This window comes from Crinia signifera, chromosome 19, assembly GCF_055691185.1.
Source record: "Crinia signifera chromosome 19, ASM5569118v1, whole genome shotgun sequence".
NCBI classification, from domain to species: Eukaryota; Metazoa; Chordata; class Amphibia; order Anura; family Myobatrachidae; genus Crinia; species Crinia signifera.
The window spans coordinates 102,485,919-102,505,953 of NC_139226.1; the positions used below are offsets into that span (position 1 = coordinate 102,485,919).

Consider the following 20,035-nt stretch of genomic DNA (forward strand, 5'->3'; position numbering starts at 1 on the left):
TTCTTTATTTTATTTCAAGATTTGCAAAACCACCCTCATGTATTCTGGTCTTGGATCTGTATTTATATTAAACAAATCGCAAAAAAAGAGCTAAAATCATGTCATTTGGGCCTGCTTTTGTCCCTACAGTAATTACCATTCATTTCCAATCAATTTTGACCACCACAAAGCTCACAATCTGCCCGCTAATATCCATGTGGGAGCCGGTATCTGATAGTTGGCTCCCACAGTTTGATGTAACATAAGGTACATCTTTCCACTGCTGCCAGTTGCCGGCAGCTGTGTGTTCCCTGAGCGGGCTTGTTTTCGGGTAATGGGCTGTATCTTGCTACAGGTTGGTGTTATGCAAATATCAGAATTCAGGTGTCTAAATCAGTAAGCAAGTGGATGAATAGTGCCAAAACAGAGGCCCAGAGTCTAACATGCCAGGGATTTTCACCAAGGACCCGCGCAAGGAGATTTGGCATAACAGCACAGCATCTATTCAGGCAGGCAGATGGGCTAGGAGCATGGCAGCAGATAGATCCCCTTTCCCAGGAGGACCTTTCCCATCATGAAATTGGTCTACATCTTCTTTAAGAAAGAATAGTAACCTGCGGCGAGGCAATGTAGAAGAAAAAAAGAAAATAACCTACATCAAACCTTGATTAGACACAAAATCCAAAACACTGTAAGGGCATCAAACAACTTCCACCCTCACCTGACATCACATCCTGGTCCTTTCGGGCGAAGGGAATTAGTCAGAATCAGCTGGGTGCATGGCCAGCAGCTCACACAGCATTGTGGGGGCATGGCCTTGCATCCATACTCCTGTTTGCACCCATTACACGTGCCTCCAGAAAGGGGAGCACAATAGTCATGTAACTGCCACCCAGAGCCGCTAATCTATATTACCCGAGTCTATCACTGCATTACATCGTGATAGGGAAGGGACTGATGGCGCCACCTGACAGCATCCAATCAACACTGGGAGGCGTGGCCATGCTTGGCATCCACTTGAAGGCGCTGCCACTGCCAAACCACGTGTGCCTGGTTGGTGGTGCCGACCTGGCAGCATCCAATAAGGAGCAGCCCTTTGGGATCCCAGAAGTGCAGATGCTCGGACGCGCGGTGTCACCATAGCAGCAGCGGTGCTTCTGTAGCTGGGCGCAGGGTGATGCTCTGTGCTGGCAGGGGCTGGGGAGTATTACTGTCCCGTGCTGTGTATGGCTGTGTGACAGGAGGACGGGTCGCGGCTGTCAGCATCAGCAGCGTGGTGGACAATATGGCAGAATCTCATCGCATCGTATGCAATATAGCGGCATGCGATGCGATTTTTAATTGTACGAGCACCCTGGGTGCTTACAATGTTAAATGCAGGCCCATCGTCAATGCCACCCCCACTATCAACGCCAACCCGAAGCGTGGCGAGGGCAGCGAGCCCGCGAGAGGCGGTACGCGTCCTCCAACCTTTCCATACCCCCACTATCCACGTTGGCGTGGAGGTGAATTTAGATAGTGTGGCGAGCGCAGCGAGCCACTGAACCCGAATTGTGGCGAAGGGACGCAGAATACACGTAAAGTAATCCGTGTCTCCTTGCGGGGCTCGCTGTGCTCACCACGCTTTGGGCTCACCACACTATCTAGATTCAGCTCCGCGCTGACGTGGATAGTGGGGGTATGAAGAGGTCGGAGGACGCGTACCGCCGCTGCTCGCCACGCTTCGGTTTGGCATTGATAGTGGGGGTGGTGCTGACAATGGTGGTGCATTTAACATTGCAAGCACCCATCATTGCAAGCTTGTACAATTAAAAATCGCATCGCATCGCATGCCATTTGCTGGCATGCGATGCTATGCGATATTTAATTGTACATTCCGGGTCATTCATATCACTTACCATCGCATACCTTATTTAGTGGTATGCAATGGGCGCCGTAATAATACACAAGTACTGTTCATTTTATAAAGCGTGGCGAGCGCAAGCCACGAGCCTGAATCGAGGCGAGCCCCGCGAGGGGACATGAAAAACGATCCCGAAGCGTGGCGAGCGTAGCATGGATTACTTGACGTGTTTTCCGCGTCCCCACGCCGGGCTCGCTGCGCTCTCCACGCTTTGGGCACGGTGGCTCGCTACGCTCGCCAATATTTATAAAATCAACTCCACACCAACGTGGATACCGCGTCCACCCGCCATGCTTTGGGCTGACTTGGATAGTGGGCGTGTGCAAGGATGAAATAGCATGCAAATCGGCAGGAAATGGCTGAAAATCGAACGCAAATCGGATGCTAAATCGCATCGCGGATCGAATCGGCCGCAAATCGTATGCGATTTACATTAAATCGGGCGCCGTCATACTACACAAGTACCCATTAGGCTGACTTGTCCTAAGGACAAGTCAGCCCCTACTCCCACTGAGCTCACCCAGCAGCTCCCGGGAGACCTCACTAAAATTTGGCACTTGATGTGGCATTTTGTTACACGTTCTAAATCGCATGGGTATTATCACATGTAAGCTTGGGTAGAGACTACGGTAGATCCCTTCAGTTTTGATTACAGGATGAAAATTGTCAAAACTCACTGAACTTAAGGGGAGGATTGCAGCCGCAGCAGGAAAACTATGGTTCGTGCTGACTCCTCCCCCTGATGAGGACAGCGGGTCACATGGGTGGTGACGTCATCAAAGATCCTTTCCAGGAAGGGAAACTAGCGCTACGCTACCGTGTCACCATAGCAGCAGCGGCGCTTCTGTAGCTGGGCGCAGGGTGATGCTCTGTGCTGGCAGGGGCTGGGGCGTATTACTGTCCCGTGCTGTGTATGGCTGTGTGACAGGAGGACGGCTCGCGGCTGTCAGCTTCAGCAGCGTGGTGGACAACATGGCAGACAGCATGGAGCAGCGCATGGTGTGGGTGGACCTGGAGGTGAGAGAGCAGCAGGGCTCCGGGAGGGGGCACTGGAGATGGGAGGATGCTGACCTGTTACATTCAGGCTGCTACACATTATATAGCAGTGATAGTGGAATAATCACCCTGTGTGGTCACCTCAGCTAGGGGATAGCCAGCACTTTGCGTCCCTAGAAATGTTTTGTGCGTGGGGCCCCTGGCCCCAAAGCTTCTGGAGATAACTGGCGAAAAGAGAACGTAGGAGATAACGCACCAGCCAATCAGCTGAAATATGACAGTTGGGTGTTAATTGGCTGGTACGTTATCTCCTTCCACTTATACCGCATTCAGGGGTAGATTTATTATAGCGGTGCTAAACGTGCCGCTATAACAGTTCCTGCTTCGCCTCATTAGCGAGGCGAAGCAGGAGGGGACACCGACAAGATAAATCAACATCTTGCCAGCTGAAGTGGGGGAGCGTTAACTCCCCCCTCCGGCAATGTCCCCTCCGGGAGACATCGCATCAGTTAATACTGATGCGCTGTCTCCTTCCCCCCGGCCGGCGCACTGCGCATGCGCGGGATCTCGCTACTCTCGCGAGATCCCCAGCGCAGCTCAGAGCCAGCAGCAGGGACAGCGCTGTCCCTGCTGTAGGCATAGGGCATCGCCACCTGCAGCTGTCGAAGTCGATAGCTGCAGGCGGCGGAAAGGTCAGTGATGCTGACCGTTCATAAATCAGGCAGGAGGCAGTTGCGCAATGCAAAATATCGTAGCGGCGCTATGCCTCCTGCCCCACGTAAGACACCTGCTCAGCGGTGTCATAGATCAGGGGAAGCGCTATCCCCTGCCATAAGGCACGGGGATAGCACATATTCCCCTGATCGTCAGTTCGTAAATCTACCCCTCAGATATCAAATGTAGGGTTTCACCGGGACTTTGAAATGGTTCAGTGCAGGTGCGACCCTGCATGTTCGGTCTGTTCACATTGCCAGATTGCCGGTTTTCTGAAGTCATCAGGGGTGCGTCAGAGCGTCGCCCCATCATCGGAGGTGGGGGAGGAGGCAGCGCTTAGAGCTGGCGCTGCTCCAAGCACTGCCTTCTTTATAGTGTGAATGGGAAACAGGTCGCTCGACCCGTTTAAACCATTCACACTGCACAGGAGCACGGCAACGAACTGGTAAGAAAACTTTTTACCCAGTTCGGATTTCTGTGTTGCTACCGGTTAGCTGTAACCCGTAACCCCTTTCACATTGCACTAATTACCGGGTTGAACCGGCAAGATACCGGCTTGTACCCTGTAATTAGTACGATGTGAAAGGGGTATTCATCTCCACTTTGTCTCCAGTTTTTCCTCTTTGCCAGGCTTAATACATCTGCCTCAGGGTCCCTAATGTATATTATGCCGCATTGTAAACCCCCCCTCCAGTGCACTACATGGCACATTGTATCCCCCCTACTGCATACCTGGGTCTGTGGCTCCCTCACTGTCCCCATAGCAATGGTACCCACGATGCCCATGGGATGCATAATCGGACACTGAATGGTTCACAATTGATGGTGTTGCACTTTTCATCAAAAGCAGGAAACAATCAGTGGTTTGACCCGACAGCAGCAGCACTTAAGACATACATTAGGCCAGGCATGTTCAATATATGGCCCTCCAGCTGTTGAGAAAGTCCCATCATGCCACAGTTTTGCTATTAGTGAATGCTAAAACTAAGGCAAGGCATGCTGGTATCTGTAGTTTCACAACAGCTGGAGGGCCACAGTTAGGACATGCCTGCATTAGGCTGACTTGTCCGAAGGACAAGTCCACCCCTACTCCCCCTGAGCTCACCCTTGATGTGCCATTTTGTTACACGTTGTAAATCGCATGGGATTTATCACATGTAAGCTCGGGAGCTGCAGGAGGCATAATTGAAAAATCCTAATTAAAAGACTGGGTGGCTGCTGATTGGCTGACCAAGCTCTCTCAGCCAATCATCGCCCTTCTATTTGAGTGCCCACTTATTGGCTGAGTAGTCTCAGCCAATCAGTGGCCACCCAAAAAGGAGGAAGATGATTGGCTGACAGCTCTCTTAGCCGATCAGCAGCCGCCCAGTCTTTTAAATAGGATTTTTCAATTCTCTCCACTGCACCGTATCGGATGTAATACTTCACGGGTGCTTAGCATCCACGATGTATCGCTGATGGCTGCAGCCCATCTGACCTCCGATCCGAGGAGCATGGGAACGCGCATCTGGTCTGATCGGATGTCATACACTTGCGATTTGGGATGATTTTACGGGTAAAATTAGGCCCAAATTGCATAATCCCCAACCACTCACTTGGGGTATGGAGGCATCTTCTGGGTGTATATAGACAAACCCAAATTTCCTGCATCTGCCTGGACTCCAGTGGTCCCTCTGGCAAAATGTGGGGACTCTACTGCAGGCAGAAGGACAGGGGCGGAGCTTATTATATGGGGCGGACCTTCCGGTGTTCCTGGGTGAGGATGGAGGAGGCTTCAGCTTCTGAAGTATCTCCTCTATCTCTTGCTGAGGCTGCTGAGGAGGGACAATGGAGGACGGAGGAGGCTTCAGCTTCTCCTGTATCTCCTCCATCCTCTGCTGCTGCTGCTGCCAGTTGGGAGGAGGCTTCAGCTCCTCCTGTTCCTCTGTCCCCTGCTGCTTCTGCCGGGTGGGAGGAGGAAGAGGAAGCCAGCCCTGCGATGTATTGCAGGGTGAAAACCACACAGCAATGTGCGCCAGAGTACCCGGCGATGGCGATGGATTTCATCGCCACCGCCCTTAGTGCTTGTCCAGCGCAGAGTGCAGCCCCTTAGTGCTTGTCCAGCGCAGAGTGCAGCCCCTTAGTGCTTGTCCAGCGCAGAGTGCAGCCCCTTAGTGCTTTCACAGGATGCTGAAGAGTTCTCGCAGTCTGAGGGATAACACAGTCTTTTAATTATTATTTGAAAGAAAAATCTTGCATTAATTAGAAATGTTATTTTCGCTTATCCCAAATCCATATTTTCTGTTTGTCATGTTTGTATTGCAGATGACTGGGTTGAACATTCAGAAGGACCAAATCATTGAGATGGCGTGTTTAATAACAGACTCTGATCTGAACATCCTTGCTAATGTAAGATTGGGAAATAACTGGGCTATTAAAGATTACTTGAAGAATCATCCCCCCTCCAAAAAAAAAAAAAAGTTTACTCATTTGTCCAACCCTTCCCTTTGCTGCTTCGCTAAAAACTGTTTTTTCTCTCTAGCAATTAAGATACAGGGTTATCTTAATTGCTGGTACTGGAGAGAGAATGGGGAAAATATTTGCGCTGTAATTGTAATGTAACTCAAATTTGTTCTGCCTCCTCTTTCAGTAGGGCTGGACCTGATGCTAATAAGCCTATTGTTTACTTAAGGTTATTTCCAAAAGAAAACTCCCAACACACCAACAATATGTGGGTCTAAAGCCCACTGCCCTCCCCCCCTGCATTTGGTTTCTAGCCCTTCTCCAAATCACTGGGTATTACGCGTAGCAATTTAAAGGGCAAATTTTAACTCAGAATCCTAATCCTTTTCCAAGTGGACATTATTTTTGCATAAAACAACATAAAATAGTTTAAAGGCCAAATATTCATAGTTTGAACGGTGAATTGTACAGGATTTGGTTGCATAACTTGACAGAAGGCCTTGGCCCTTTTATTACCTTGTTGAGGGGTTATTTTTCTCTGCCAACACAGGAAGCCATGGAGGGATTTTTTTTATCAATAATACCCCTTTCATGTGACTCAGAATTTTGAGTCCCCAGGTCATTTTGCCGGGTGCAGTCTGACCCCCTTTCACACATTGCAGCAAATTGCCAATCTGATGTTAAAATATATCTGAAATTAGCTGTTTAACTTCAAGCCGTGGGTCGCTACTGTATATGTGTGCATTATCACCATTGCTTTTTTTCAGCAATTGTTAGTTATCATTGCATTGACAGTTTATATAGCGGAAGTCCATCAGTCCATGGTGGGCTTCCGATGTCCCTCCCTCATCTGGGGCTAATATTATGCAGTCTGGTAGATACCTGAGATTGGCTTGTGAGACCACCAGGTTGTGTACAGTATGTGGTGTTGCTCTGGAGCATAGGCATGTATCAAATAAACCAGTATCAAATCACCCAGAAACTGCAGAAAGAGCGTATGAGAAAATATACAGCGCATCGGGTACGTTCTCACAGGTTACATGTAATCCTGGTCTGTTGCTCTTATTAGCTTTATGGTAGATGCAATTTTATTGTATAGATAATTACTTTAATCATCTGTTAATCAAGTGCTGAAGACCGTACCCTTAAATCTAAATATTAATCTCCATTCATACGTCCTGCTTCCACCTCCCAGGTACTCTCTGTTCTCTATTATGTGCTATGGACTGGGAAGTATTTTAAGTACAGAAACTGTGATTATTGGCATTTTTCCTACAAAGTGATAGGTTTTATTTCTCATTTAATTTATTTTGTTTTTCCAATGGAAAATAGTTCTAATATACATATTTCTCTTAATGGCAGGGACCCAATTTGATCATTAAACAACCAGATGAGTTACTGGATGGCATGGATGATTGGTGCAAAGAGCATCACGGAAAGGTGAGCGTTATATCCAGTATCTTGTGATCGTTCTAACACAGGGGTAGCCAACTCCAGTCCTGGAGAGCAACCAACAGTTTTAGTTTTCCAGGTTTCCTCATAGAATCACAAATTAAGTAATCTGCTCCACCTGTGGATCTTTTAAAATGTGTCATTAAGTAATGAGTGCACCTGTGCAGCAGCTAGGTGCTCTTGAAACTGTGAACTGTTGTTGTTCAATACAACAATGATCATCGCCTGAATGTTTCCCACCTCACTTTAGAATAGTGTGGTGAAGCGGGTTAGTATTGCAGTCTTGCCACGCTGGAGTTGTGGGTGGGGGTTTTACAGCTTTTATACTGTAGACCAGGGGTGGCCAAACCTGTCCTCAAGATCTACCGACGGTGCATGTTTTCCAGGCAACCTGTGGATCTATAGTAGGAATGAATGCAGCAGGTTTTAAAATGTGACCGTTAGTAATGACTACAGCTGTGCACCAGCTAGGTAACCTGGAAAATGTGGACCGTTGGTAGATCTCGAGGACCGGTTTGGCCACCCCTGCTGTAGACTATATAATAAGAGCGTTTTGGCAATATCTATAGCGCCGCATCTGGTCTCCGCAAGACTAAAGATAAAGCATTCGTTTTTACAGAGAGGTCTGTAGACCATGGAATAGAGGAGAACTAATACTGATAAGTAACTTCGGTCAAACCTTAAGATGCCCATATACTAGGGCGATGTACATACAATGTGGTCACTTTTTATGCGATCAGTTGCATTAAAAGTGCCAAAATCGCATGTATTTCACAGCAGATACGATGCACGATTCCGTCCACATCATATTGGAGCATGTGAGTCGCACCGCAGGCAGTAGAGATCTGTCAGATCGATTGGCTTGGCTGGGGTCACATGTGATTATATCCTATGCAAAAGGACCACATAAATATATATATATATATATTGCATGCCATCCTGCCACCCTGGAGGTTACCGGGGGGATCGCGGGCAACTCCTGCGCTCAGAGAAGTTGCCTAGTGTATGACCAGCTTACATTTCTGTTGAGCTGCATTATATGGTTGATAAGTTTCCACACTACAGTATGTTTGGGGTAATTGGGTCGACCAAAAGATGGTTTACAGTCATTAGGTCGACATACTAAAAAAGTCGACATGGGTTAGGTCGACAGTCAAAATGGGGTTTTTCACTGTTTTTTGACCCGAATGTCGACACCGTTTTAAGTGCGCCGTGTCCCCTCGCATGGCTTGCTGTGCTCGCCATGCTCGCCATGCTTCGGGCACAGTGCCTCACTGCGCTCGGCACACTATTCTATTCTCCCACCACACCCTAGTGGATGGTAGGGCATAAAATACCACCTGTCGGCACATGTTGGCTCAAAAAACAGTGAAAAACCCCATGTCGACCTTTAACTGTCAACCTAATGCTTGTGTCGACCTAGACACCTGTCAACCTTGTCCAATGTCTACCTTGTCCCATGTCAACCTAGACACCTGTCAACCTGCCAGTATGTCGACTCAATGTTATCCACCTAACGACTATCCACCATCTTTAGGTTGACCAAACGACCATATCCCGTTTGGTGTATCTCTTATCCCAGCAGTTTACATAATAGTACATGACACTGCAGTGTGTATGGCACTAAGAAGTAACACATCAGATATATCCTGCAATAGTACAAATAGTACAATTTATTTAAAACTTTTGTGAGCAGTCTTACATTTGTTTAAAAAAAATAAAAAAATATATATATATATATATATTGTTGTACACTGCACGGTGTAATCTCTGACTTCATACTGGAACATTGCTCCATATAAGATTACACAAACGTCTCCAGACCAGCCAAGTGGCCCATGGGAGGTCGTGTTGCTGCATTCTTCTCTCAGGCTGTCTTCTGAGACCTGTCCACTATGGAAAGCCCTGCCGATGACCTAGCTCTCAGAATGATGACAGATCAAGCAAGATGTCAGTTCTTGCCAAATAATATGCAGCTCTATAGCAGTATACATTATAGCACATTACACTGCAGTATGTTTGGTGTATCCCTGCTCCAGCGGTATACATTATAGTACATCACACTGCAGTATGGTTGGTGTATCCCTGCTCCAGCGGTATACATTATAGTACATCACACTGCAGTATGTTTGGTGTATCCCTGCTCCAGCAGTATACATTATAGTACATCACACTGCAGTATGTTTGGTGTATCCCTGCTCCAGCAGTATACATTATAGTACATCACACTGCAGTATGTTTGGTGTATCCTTACTCCAGCGGTATACATTATAGTACATCACTTCAGTATGTTTGGTGTATCCTTACTCCAGCAGTACCTCCAGGGTACCCACAGGGTACTCCAGGGTACTCCAGGGTACCCACAGGCCTGGCTGATGCCGTGCACATTCCCACAGTATCTATTAACGCTAAGGCGGGGACCCACAGGCCTGGCTGATGCCGTGCACATGCGCACAGTATCTATTAACGCTACGGCGGGGACCCACAGGCCTGGCTGATGCCATGCACATGCGCACAGTATCTATTAACGCTGGGACCCACAGGCCTGGCTGATGCCGTGTACATGCCCACAGTATCTATTAACGCTGCGGCTGGGACCCACAGGCTTGGCTGTTTATAGCAGGCTGCATTTTGCCCTTTAGAAATACGGAACGGTGCAGCAGTGCAGTACTAAAACAGTGCACACTATAGACAGATCATATCAATCGTCATATTCCCTTTTCCCTCAGTGTTATCCTACACTGTTGTAATACCTTCAGTGATAAATGTGTGATTGTATGGGATTTACTGTATTGTATGTTTATTGTACGGGATTATAGTTCAGATTCATCATTCTGTTTTTCCTTCTTTCAGTCTGGCCTTACGCAGGCTGTGCGGGACAGTAAGATCTCATTACCGCAAGCAGAGTATGAATTTCTCTCTTTCATCAGACAGCACACACCACCCGGCTTATGCCCTCTGGCTGGTAAGTGGTCTGTTTTCTGTGTCCACATCCTCATATTGCGCCAAATAGTCCTAAGTATCTATTATACTATAGAAGGACTAGGATGTAACCTCAAGGAACTGGTAGCACAATGAATAAAAAAAAAAAAAAGAAAAGTACACAATCTAGTGTAAACACAAAAAACTGGTCAGGTAAGTGATGTGCACCATGCATCGTTATGCTTAATCTGTGACCTTATACCAAATACTTTGCAACAACAAATGAATCCTATGTACCTAGTACACTACGGGTCTAATTCAGACTGGAATGCTAAGCACATTTTTTTCATCATCGTTTGCATATAGAACCGGATTCGGACTTGATCCCAGGGCAAAATTTTTCTCGAATGGACAAAACCATGCAGCACTACAGGTGGGGCAGATTTAAAGTGCAGAGAGAGTTAGATTTGGGTGGGGTGTGATCAAACTGAAATCTAAACTGCAGTGTAAAAATAAAGCAGCCAGTAGTTACCCTGCACAGAAACAAAATAACTAACTCAAATGTAACTCTCTCTCTGCACATGTTACATCTGCCCCACCTGCAGTTCATGGTTATGTCCATTCGAGAAAAATTTTGCCCTGGGATCAAGTCCGAATCCGGTTCTATATGCAAACGAGGATGCAAAACTGAGTGCACATTAATCGCACTAGGTGTCTCCGGTCATGGCACAGAAAGGACAGGTGTGTGAGCGCACATCTGTAAGCTATATATATTGAGCAGCTGGGGCGCCTCCACAATAGGAAACATCCTGCACCCACCTAGTACTCTCCAGGACACCGCAGCAGCCCATATACTGTATGTGGTGATTGTACTGTCAGGTGCAGCCTTTCCTCCTATACTGATGGCCTGGGTAAGCTCTGTATGCCCGCTGTAAGCACTGATGCCTGTGGGCAGCGTTCAGGGCTGGGGTAGCACAGATTGTAACGAGATGGCACAGATTAAGTGGCAGATTGCTGATCATGCAAGTACAAGGTGAGATTTTGGGACGTAATTATGTCATATAAATCTCATATACTAATGTGTCTCATACGTTAATGGGAGTTGCAAAGTGATCAATGTCCTGAGAATGCCTGAGGCAGTATACTGATACAGTAACAATGTGTCTATTTCTGCGACCCCCCGCCATTAAACCCCCGTGCCGGCCGTATTGAATACACCCCTATAGTGTTCCACATCAGTGTCCTTGTGCGAGCTGCCTGATGCTGATTTCTTACAGGGTGAGACTGGGCTGTTCCTCCTTCTCTTCCTTGTGACTCCTACATCTGAATGTCTGGCTTCTTCATTTTGTCCATTCCAACTTTAGGTAATAATGGTTTCCCATGTGAGAATGTATATCACATACTGTCAGCACAATAATCCGAACCTTCTTTTCTGCAGGGAACTCTGTGCATGTGGACAAAGTGTTTCTGAACAAGTATATGCCTCAGTTTATGAGACACCTGCATTACAGGATCATTGATGTGAGCACGGTGAAAGAATTGTGCAGGTAACGTGTTTATGTAACAGTTCTGTTTCTTGCATGGTTCTTCCCTTAACGTGTATGTTCTGACTTTTTTTTTTTTTTTTAATCTATAGTCTTATCTAAAGCTGATTTACGATCCGCACTGTTCTATAAATGACATCTTGTAGCACACTCCCTTACAAACTCTAATGATCCATTAGTATGGTCTGCCTTAGAGGAGAATTCAAATACCCTAAAGATCCATTAGTATGGTCTGCCTTATGCTGGGTACATACTCTCAGATTGGCGATATTGTTAAGTGATCAGCCAATGTGTACTAGTGATATGTCTGTAAATGACTTTCAGACCTATTGCTTTTGCTGTGCAACACAGCCAATGGCCTCTCTATCTCTATCGTATGAGAGATCCGCCAACTACCTGTGCACAGGAGCTGGTGGTGATTGACAGCTCAACTTGCCTGCTTAGTCGTGACTCTCGCACCAGATTGGTACGTATGGAGAACACGCTGTTCGATCTGTCCAGAGAGATCGATGCATAGATGGCGGCTGGACTATCGCAGGTCTCCTATTCTTAGAAAAGCGATAGGATTTTGCCTTCAGGGCCCCCCCCCTCATCAATGGTAGAACATCGATAGCCCTCCCTATGTCGTAGGCCGCACCTACACTCAATAAGATATATTACAGATAGCGCCTGAGAGTTTGATGACTTTGATCTTAAATACTGCATCTCCCCGGATTGGATTAGATTTTATAGCCACAATTTGGTTGATAACAACAAAGGCCCGATTCAGACTTGTCCGCTGTGCTGCGAATTCACGATAATCAGACGACCGCGCACGTGAACGCATTTGCAGCCATGCACATGGACCAGGATTAAAAATCATTTAAAACTGTAGTGTTTCTCTTTCCTGGGGGCAAGATGGCTACATTTACTAAAGCTTCTATACGTGGGAGATGGGGATGTTGATAATAGAAAGCAATCAGGTGCTGCGTACTATTTTTTAGAGAGATCGCTAGAATTTGGTTGCTATGGGCAATATCCCTGAGAGTGCATTGATGTAACGCTGATCCCGCTAGGGGGGAGGTAGTGTTTAGTAGGAACCAACAGCGAGTGTTATGTAATGGGATTCGGTATGAAATCCCGACGATCAAAATCCCGAATGGGACAAAATCCCGACATTTAAAATCCCGACATGGTCAAAATACCGACATATAGAATGTGCAGTTGAAACTGTCAACATGACTTTGGGTTGACATGGGTTTTTTCACTGTTTTTTTACCTGAATGTCGACATGGACACAGTTGGAAGTGGACCTCAGCCCCTCGCTTCGCTCGCAATGCTTCGGGCACGGTGCTTCACTGCAGCACATTATTTTATTCTCCCACTATTTTATTCTCCTAGTGGATGGTAGGGAATGAATTACCGCCTGTCGGCACATGTCGGGTCAAAAAACAGTGAAAAAACCCATGTCGACCTGTCGACCCAAAGTCATGTTGACAGTTTCACCTGTGCATTCTATATGTCGGTGTTTTGACCTTGTCGGGATTTTAAATGTCAGGATTTTGTCCTTGTCGGGATTTTGACCGTCGGGATTTGACTGCATCCCATGTAATGTGTACTCTTCTGGCTAATGTGTATACATAACACCATACCTCTCCTGCCTGCTGGAACCCAAGACCATTGGTAACCTACAGATAAATTCCATGCCTTGTCTTCCTAAAATTCTGTTCTTCTCCCAGGCGCTGGTACCCAGTTGAGTATGAGCGAGCACCGAAGAAAGCAGCCTCTCATAGGTACAGTACATCACTTCCTTCCCTTTCTGTTTGTAGTTCTAACTATTTACAAGGCATTTAAACTTGGTATTTGTGTGGAACGGTTGAGTTATGGTTGACCTATGTCGACCTATAGACTGTCAAAGTGTACCGCGTCCCCTCACTATGCTCGCCATGCTTCGGGCACTGTGCCTTGCTGTGCTCGGCACACCATTCTATTCTCCCTCCTCACCCTAGTGTATCGTAGGGCTCAAAAAAAAAAATCAGTGAAAAACTCATATCCATCTTTTTGACATTCGACCTTGTTGCTGTCGCCGTAATGCTTATGTCTACCTAAGCCATGTCGTCGACCTTCAGTGGTCGACCCAATGCAATTCTGCCTTTTATATAGGTCGATTTAATGACCGTATACCAGAGATCAGCGTAGTTGCGGTTTGACAGGAAGCCGTTTCTGGGTGGAAACCTGATTTATGGGTGACGTGCCCAGGTGGTTTTGGAGAAGGTCTCTGACCGCAGCGCTGACCACTTCCTTCCTGTCTCAGTCACAGACTAGTGACAGCCTCCGACCTGCTCACATTTGCTCAGACGGAGGGGACCCTTCCATTTGTCTTCGGTCTTGCTTATGAATCGACACATCCATATCGACCTATGATGCATTCGCAATTTTGCAGTGGGCGTTTTGTCAGTCTGGACAGCGGCTTCCTATTTGCAGTCGACTGCTATTTCTCAGATTAGCGATCCAAGCTGAATCAGGCCCACGGTGCTTAATGTACTGCTGAATCCATAAGCAAGATGTGAGAGCGCACAGGTCTGCTTATGCACTACTATTTTATACACCATCCCTGAAAAACAGGAGCTGTACACATGAAGTGCAGTACCCAGGACCAACACAAGGTGTCAGCAGTAAAACACATAATCGCACAACATTCTACACGAGTCCACTTCAAGGTCTACTCTACACTATCACTTACTGCACTAACGGAATGCAGTGGGATTGGCTATTTGGCTGTACATACTGTATGCGGCTGAGTCTGTGCTATAAACTAGCACTCGATAAATGGGATCTACTGTACATGTAGAATTTGCGGTGACCGATGAAAGGGTTTACATGTATCAATCCTCAATACTTAGCGACTGTGCTGTATATCCGCTCTCTGCCCTACCGCCTATAGAATCCTCTCTCCACAAAGTAAAAAACAAGTGTCATGTAGAAGATCCCCTGTCCTCTGTCTTTGGGGATCACTGCTGCCTATGGCGCTTAACATGGTAACATACTGTAGGTTGTAGCTCTGTTTCCTGAGGCATAAAATATCAGCTCATACCCAGCTGCTCAGCCTGGCGGATACATGAGTTTCCCTGAGGCATGAAGGTGGGAGCCTCGACGTGACGGTTTTATAGTTTTCATATAGTGATTAGTTTATGTTTGCAAACACTGACTCCTAATGTCTTCCTCTGGGGGAAATTTACTAAGAAGGGAGTTCGATTTAACATGTGATGTTGCTATGGGCAACCAATCAGAATCTGCCTTATTTAGAAGCTTCTAGAAGATAATGGATACGATCTGATATGTTGCCCCTGTCATTTATGGCAAATTGAACTGAATCTCACATTTATTCTATTGTGTTCAAATCTGGTGAACAAGGAGGCCAACTCATGGGCCCTTATTCTAGTTGAATCGGACGGATGCGAATTTTCGGACAGGAACTGAGTGTTCTTACCCCCCCCCCCCCCCCCTTTCCGTATGGATCGCTCACACCGTCCAAATGCGGTAAGACGCCGATCAACCGGAACGCGAGTGTATTTTTCATGTGAACACCTCCTCCATCTGTGGGAACCTCCCCATCATTCAATGGTCGCCAACCATCGAATGCAGGACCGTGTGGTCAGGCAGCACAGAGTGCTCCAGGCCACTCGGGCATTTCTCCGTGCAAAAGCAGGGATATGGGCGGGCAGCTGGCATCCGGCTAGGTCATATTTCCGCCCCCCACAAGTGTGTCATGGCTGCATTACCATACGTACACCCAGCGTTTTCATGGGAACGCCCATGAAACGCGGGGTGTACGCATATGGTAATGAGCAAAATCAGCCCTGCACGCCCCTGCTCGGATGGTTCTGTACAATCATTTTCTACACAGATTTCACACCGTGCTTGGACGTGTGAGGCGTTCGCACATGCCAACTCGAAGCGTGGCGGTACGCGTCCTCTGACCTTTTCATTCCTCCACTATCCACGTCGGCGTGGAGTTGATTTTAGATACTGTGGCGAGAGCAGCGAGGCGAGCGGACGCGGAATACATGTCAAATAATCGAGCTTCGGGCTGCTCTCGCCACGAGCTTCGGGCTGCGCTTGCCAAGCTTCAGGTTGGCGTTGATAGTGCGGGTGGCGTTGACAATGGGGGTGCATTTACCATAGTAAGCACCCATCAGGGTGTACATCAGGCTTGTACAATTAAAACTCGCATCGCATGCGATCATTTGCCCTGCGATCAAAATCTTGGGCGCCGTGATAATACACAAGTACCGGGCCATGGTGCCAAACTGAAAGGAATGCATCTCTAGCCATAATCTAAAATCGCATCGCATTGCATCATATCGCACGGCACGTTTTTGTGCCATGCGATGCGATCTTACTAGTTAATTTATTCACTGCACCCTGACCGCCCATCACATCGCATCACATGCAAAATCGCGTGCGATGCGATTTAGCAAAACACCCCCAGTGTACATGTCTGTGATGCAATGGGATTTAGCACACCCCCTACTATCCACGTCCCCCCCGAAGCATGGCGAGTGGATGTGGAACGCCTCCTCCCGACCTTTTTATAACCCCACTATCCACGTCGGCGTGGAGTTGACTTTATCAAGTGTGGCGAGCCACGGTGCCCGAAGCATGGTGAGTGGACGCGGAATACATGTAAAGTTATCCGCGGGGCTCGGTGACTCGCCACACTTTATAGATTCGACTCCACGCCAACGTGGATAGTGGGGGTATGAAAAGGTTGGGAGGAAGCGTTCGCCACGCTTCGGGTAGACGTGGATAGTGGGGGTGTTTCAGGAACACATTCACATTTACCCAATCATACATCTGAGACAGTAATGACGACCTGTGTTAACTGGATTTTAGTTAATAATAAAGGAGAAAAGATCACATTAACAAATAACAATAATATACATTTATCATGACAAAAGAAAAAAATAAAGCAGTCATTCTTCTGATTCTACATCAGCCTTTGGAAGAAGTGAAAGGGCATAAAGAATACGCTCAAAAGCGTTTTGTGCGCCTACAGTCTTTCGCCAGATAAATTCCTGCAGGTAGGATTCCAGATTCTGGCACTCAGTGTCTTTGACATTTGTTGCACCATTTACAGGATCCCCACAGCCGTTCAATGTTCTATGTGTGAACGCCTGTCTCCGAATATACAAAATTGAACCGGTGGTTCACCCGAGCATGGTGGTACCCGCTCCAGCTGCTCCGTATTATAGGCACGCCAGCAATCGGAGTAGATGGTCATCCCCGGTTCAATGCTTTGGTTGATGGCGGCCATCAGGGTACTGGCATCACGTCTTTCTACACGTGTCACAAAGCACTCACCAGTCTCTCTGCAAATGCCTCCGAAAAGCCACTGCTGAGGCAGCATCCGTCCCACATGGCTCTTCCTCTGTACAAAGAGGCTCTTGTCGACTTCTAGAATTTTCCCCGGACTGCCAATTTTGCGTTGGGGCTGCGTCATCAGGTCCACAGTGCAGGCCTCACGCATAAGATTATATATATACTGGACCGCTGTTTTATTGGACAAGTTAAGTTGACGCTCACGTAAGGAGATAGTTGTGAGCTCCTCCGCCCATGAATAAATAAACCTTACAAGTGTCAAAAAAAGGTAAACGGCAACCCGGGAACCAAAGGCTCACCTTCTTACGGCGCGATTTAATAGGGCAGCGCCACGTGCACTCCTTCATGCTGAGGCGCATTGGGTGTCCATTTATACAATTCTTTGTCAGTGGCAGCAAATGGTGTTGCTGGAAAAATACCACTGACTCCTCCTCTGTCTGTGGCAAACTGAACATTGTCACAGGTTCTGCAGCCATTACACTGTCACTTCACCTTCACCTCTGACAGGGACACTATGCTACTTCTGACTGACTACGCTATGCAGGAACACTATGCTGATTCTGACAGCGCCGCTACGCTAACTGCGTAATGGCCACCGTGCTAATACATGAAATAAACAAGTACCATTAACCAGTGACATCGCATAGCATGGCATGAAACCGTGGCATGTGATTTCAGTACGCCAGCGTACGTATGCTAATTGGGAGCCCAGGATTTGGGATTGAAAAACGCTCAATCCTGGGATTCCCTATCATTTCTCCTATCGGATATTAATCTTACCACCTGGATTTATTCTCTTTCAGAGCGCTCGATGATATCACTGAGAGCATCAAGGAGCTGCAGTTTTATAGGGAGAACGTTTTTAAGAAGATGGGTGAGAAGAAAAATCTAAATGGTGAAAAAGTTCAGCAAATCTGAGCATGTTGTTACAGAGAACTGTTCTAAGAGTTCAGATGTCATCGCCATGACGCCGCAGGGCAGATACTGATTGATGTTGGCGGTCTCTGGAGCAGTACAGGATACCTCCTGGCAGAACTGGTTGCTCTGTAAGCCGGGGTGGGCTGCAAACCAGGTTCACACAGTTGCTTATTTTATTTTTTTGTTATTCGTTGTTCCCAATAAAATACTAATTTGAAGTTACTGTGTAGGACAAGTCTTCATTTATTTTTGGCTGAGGTTCGGTTACCTAGTGTACCTGTATTAACTACTTCGGTGCTATTCCCGGAAATCTTCCGGGCTGCGCTGCAGGAGCGGGCATGCCACTGCTGAGCAGGTGTGTGCCAGTGGTGTCTCCTGCGGTGCCAGTGTCCATTCCGGTGGGGCTGCCGTGACATCTGTCACCAAGGAGAGGAGAAGGGGCAGAATACAGCCTCCCTGCATGGTCCGGGGATGTAATAAACACCGGAGCGGTCCGGACCATATGAGGAGGCTGTAATCTGACCCTTCCCATGTCCCCAGTGAAAGCTATCACAGGTAACTCTCAGACTGGACACCCCCCAGACCGGACATTGCAAGCACTGGAATAGAGTTTGATAGTCCAGTCCGGTGTTCCATGGTCCGGTTCCGGTTTTCACTTCTGTACATAACCTCAAATTATACTAATTTATATCAGGCCAGTAAAGGTATAGAAGTACACCATGAAGTGATGTGTAGAGAACATTCCTTCACTGAAGAGGGGGACACATTGTAAAACAATGGAATTATTAGACCGAGGAAACCTTTTTGGTTCAGACCATTAGGGCTCCCGATCTTCTTTCTTCTCCTGAAAGGAATTATTTACAGATGTTTTCATATTTATTGTAGTCATTGCTGTTACAGAGCTCTGACATTTCTAATGGACGACTTCAATGGAAATAATCTGAAGCACTGATGGTGTATACTGTATTTCGGTTTTCCAGAAACCACCATGAGAAAGCTGGTCCGTCTATGATCCTATACTAACTTGGTAGCATTCTGCTCATCCTGGCATACAGGACATGGGTCACAGAGTGACCAGGATGCTTTCTACAGTTAGATCCTATGGCAGATTCACCCAGGCTTAGAATTCAAGCACAGATCGCTCCTTGTGTAGGCCCCAGCGATGGTGATGATCACATGAGATTGGTGATGCATCGCATGAGTGTCAGCTATGTGTGCAGAGCTGTATGTGCTTAATCACATCGCTCAGTACGGGGCTCCTGTTGCCCCATGTGTACGGGGCTTTAGAGTAGGCGCCTTTCATCACCAGGAGCAGGTAGATCCCTGGAGCCTTCTCGAATCATATTTGTGAGACCACATGGTGCCTATGTTTTTTTGTCTTAGGCACTTCTTTTTTCTGCAGAACGCCAGAATAGGAGAGATGAAGTTGTTGGACCATGATGCTTTGGTTTATATAAAACACAATCTCTCTCTCTCCCCCTTCAAACACTGATTGTGGTGCTCAGATGAGCTTCATCATGAAGACTTTAACTGGTGCCCACTATCTAGACCAGGCATGTCCAAACTGTGGCCCTCCAGCTGTTGTGAAACTACACATCCCAGCATGCCTTGCCATGGTTTTAGCATTCCCTAATAGCAACACTGTGGCAAGGCATGATGGGACTTTTAGTTTCACAACCGCTGGAGGGACATAGTTTGGACATGCCTGATCTAGACGTACATAGAGCAAATTGAATCTGCTTGGTTTTTGTGGGGAAAAGTTACTAAGATGGGAGTTCGATTTCATGTGGGATGTTGCTGTGGG

The 20,035-nt window shown here is 47.1% G+C and overlaps 1 protein-coding gene across 1 annotated transcript; it reads left to right on the forward strand.

The window, feature by feature from the left end:
- Positions 1-2,645: 2,645 nt before the first annotated feature.
- REXO2 (RNA exonuclease 2) lies at positions 2,646-18,453 on the forward strand. The gene is made up of 7 exons (XM_083163047.1): positions 2,646-2,899; positions 5,897-5,980; positions 7,397-7,474; positions 10,340-10,451; positions 11,847-11,955; positions 13,671-13,724; positions 18,117-18,453. The coding sequence occupies exons 1-7, from the start codon at positions 2,747-2,749 to the stop codon at positions 18,229-18,231; spliced, it is 705 nt and encodes a 234-aa protein (XP_083019173.1). The 5' UTR covers positions 2,646-2,746; the 3' UTR covers positions 18,232-18,453.
- Positions 18,454-20,035: the final 1,582 nt, after the last annotated feature.

Coding starts and splice junctions, on each gene's coding strand:
- REXO2 (XM_083163047.1), top strand. CDS start 2,747: ATGCTCTGTGCTGGCAGGGGCTGGGGCGTATTACTGTCCCGTGCTGTG. Junction 5,981..7,396: donor ATCTGAACATCCTTGCTAAT/GTAAGATTGGGA, acceptor TCTTAATGGCAG/GGACCCAATTTGATCATTAA. Junction 13,725..18,116: donor AAGAAAGCAGCCTCTCATAG/GTACAGTACATC, acceptor ATTCTCTTTCAG/AGCGCTCGATGATATCACTG.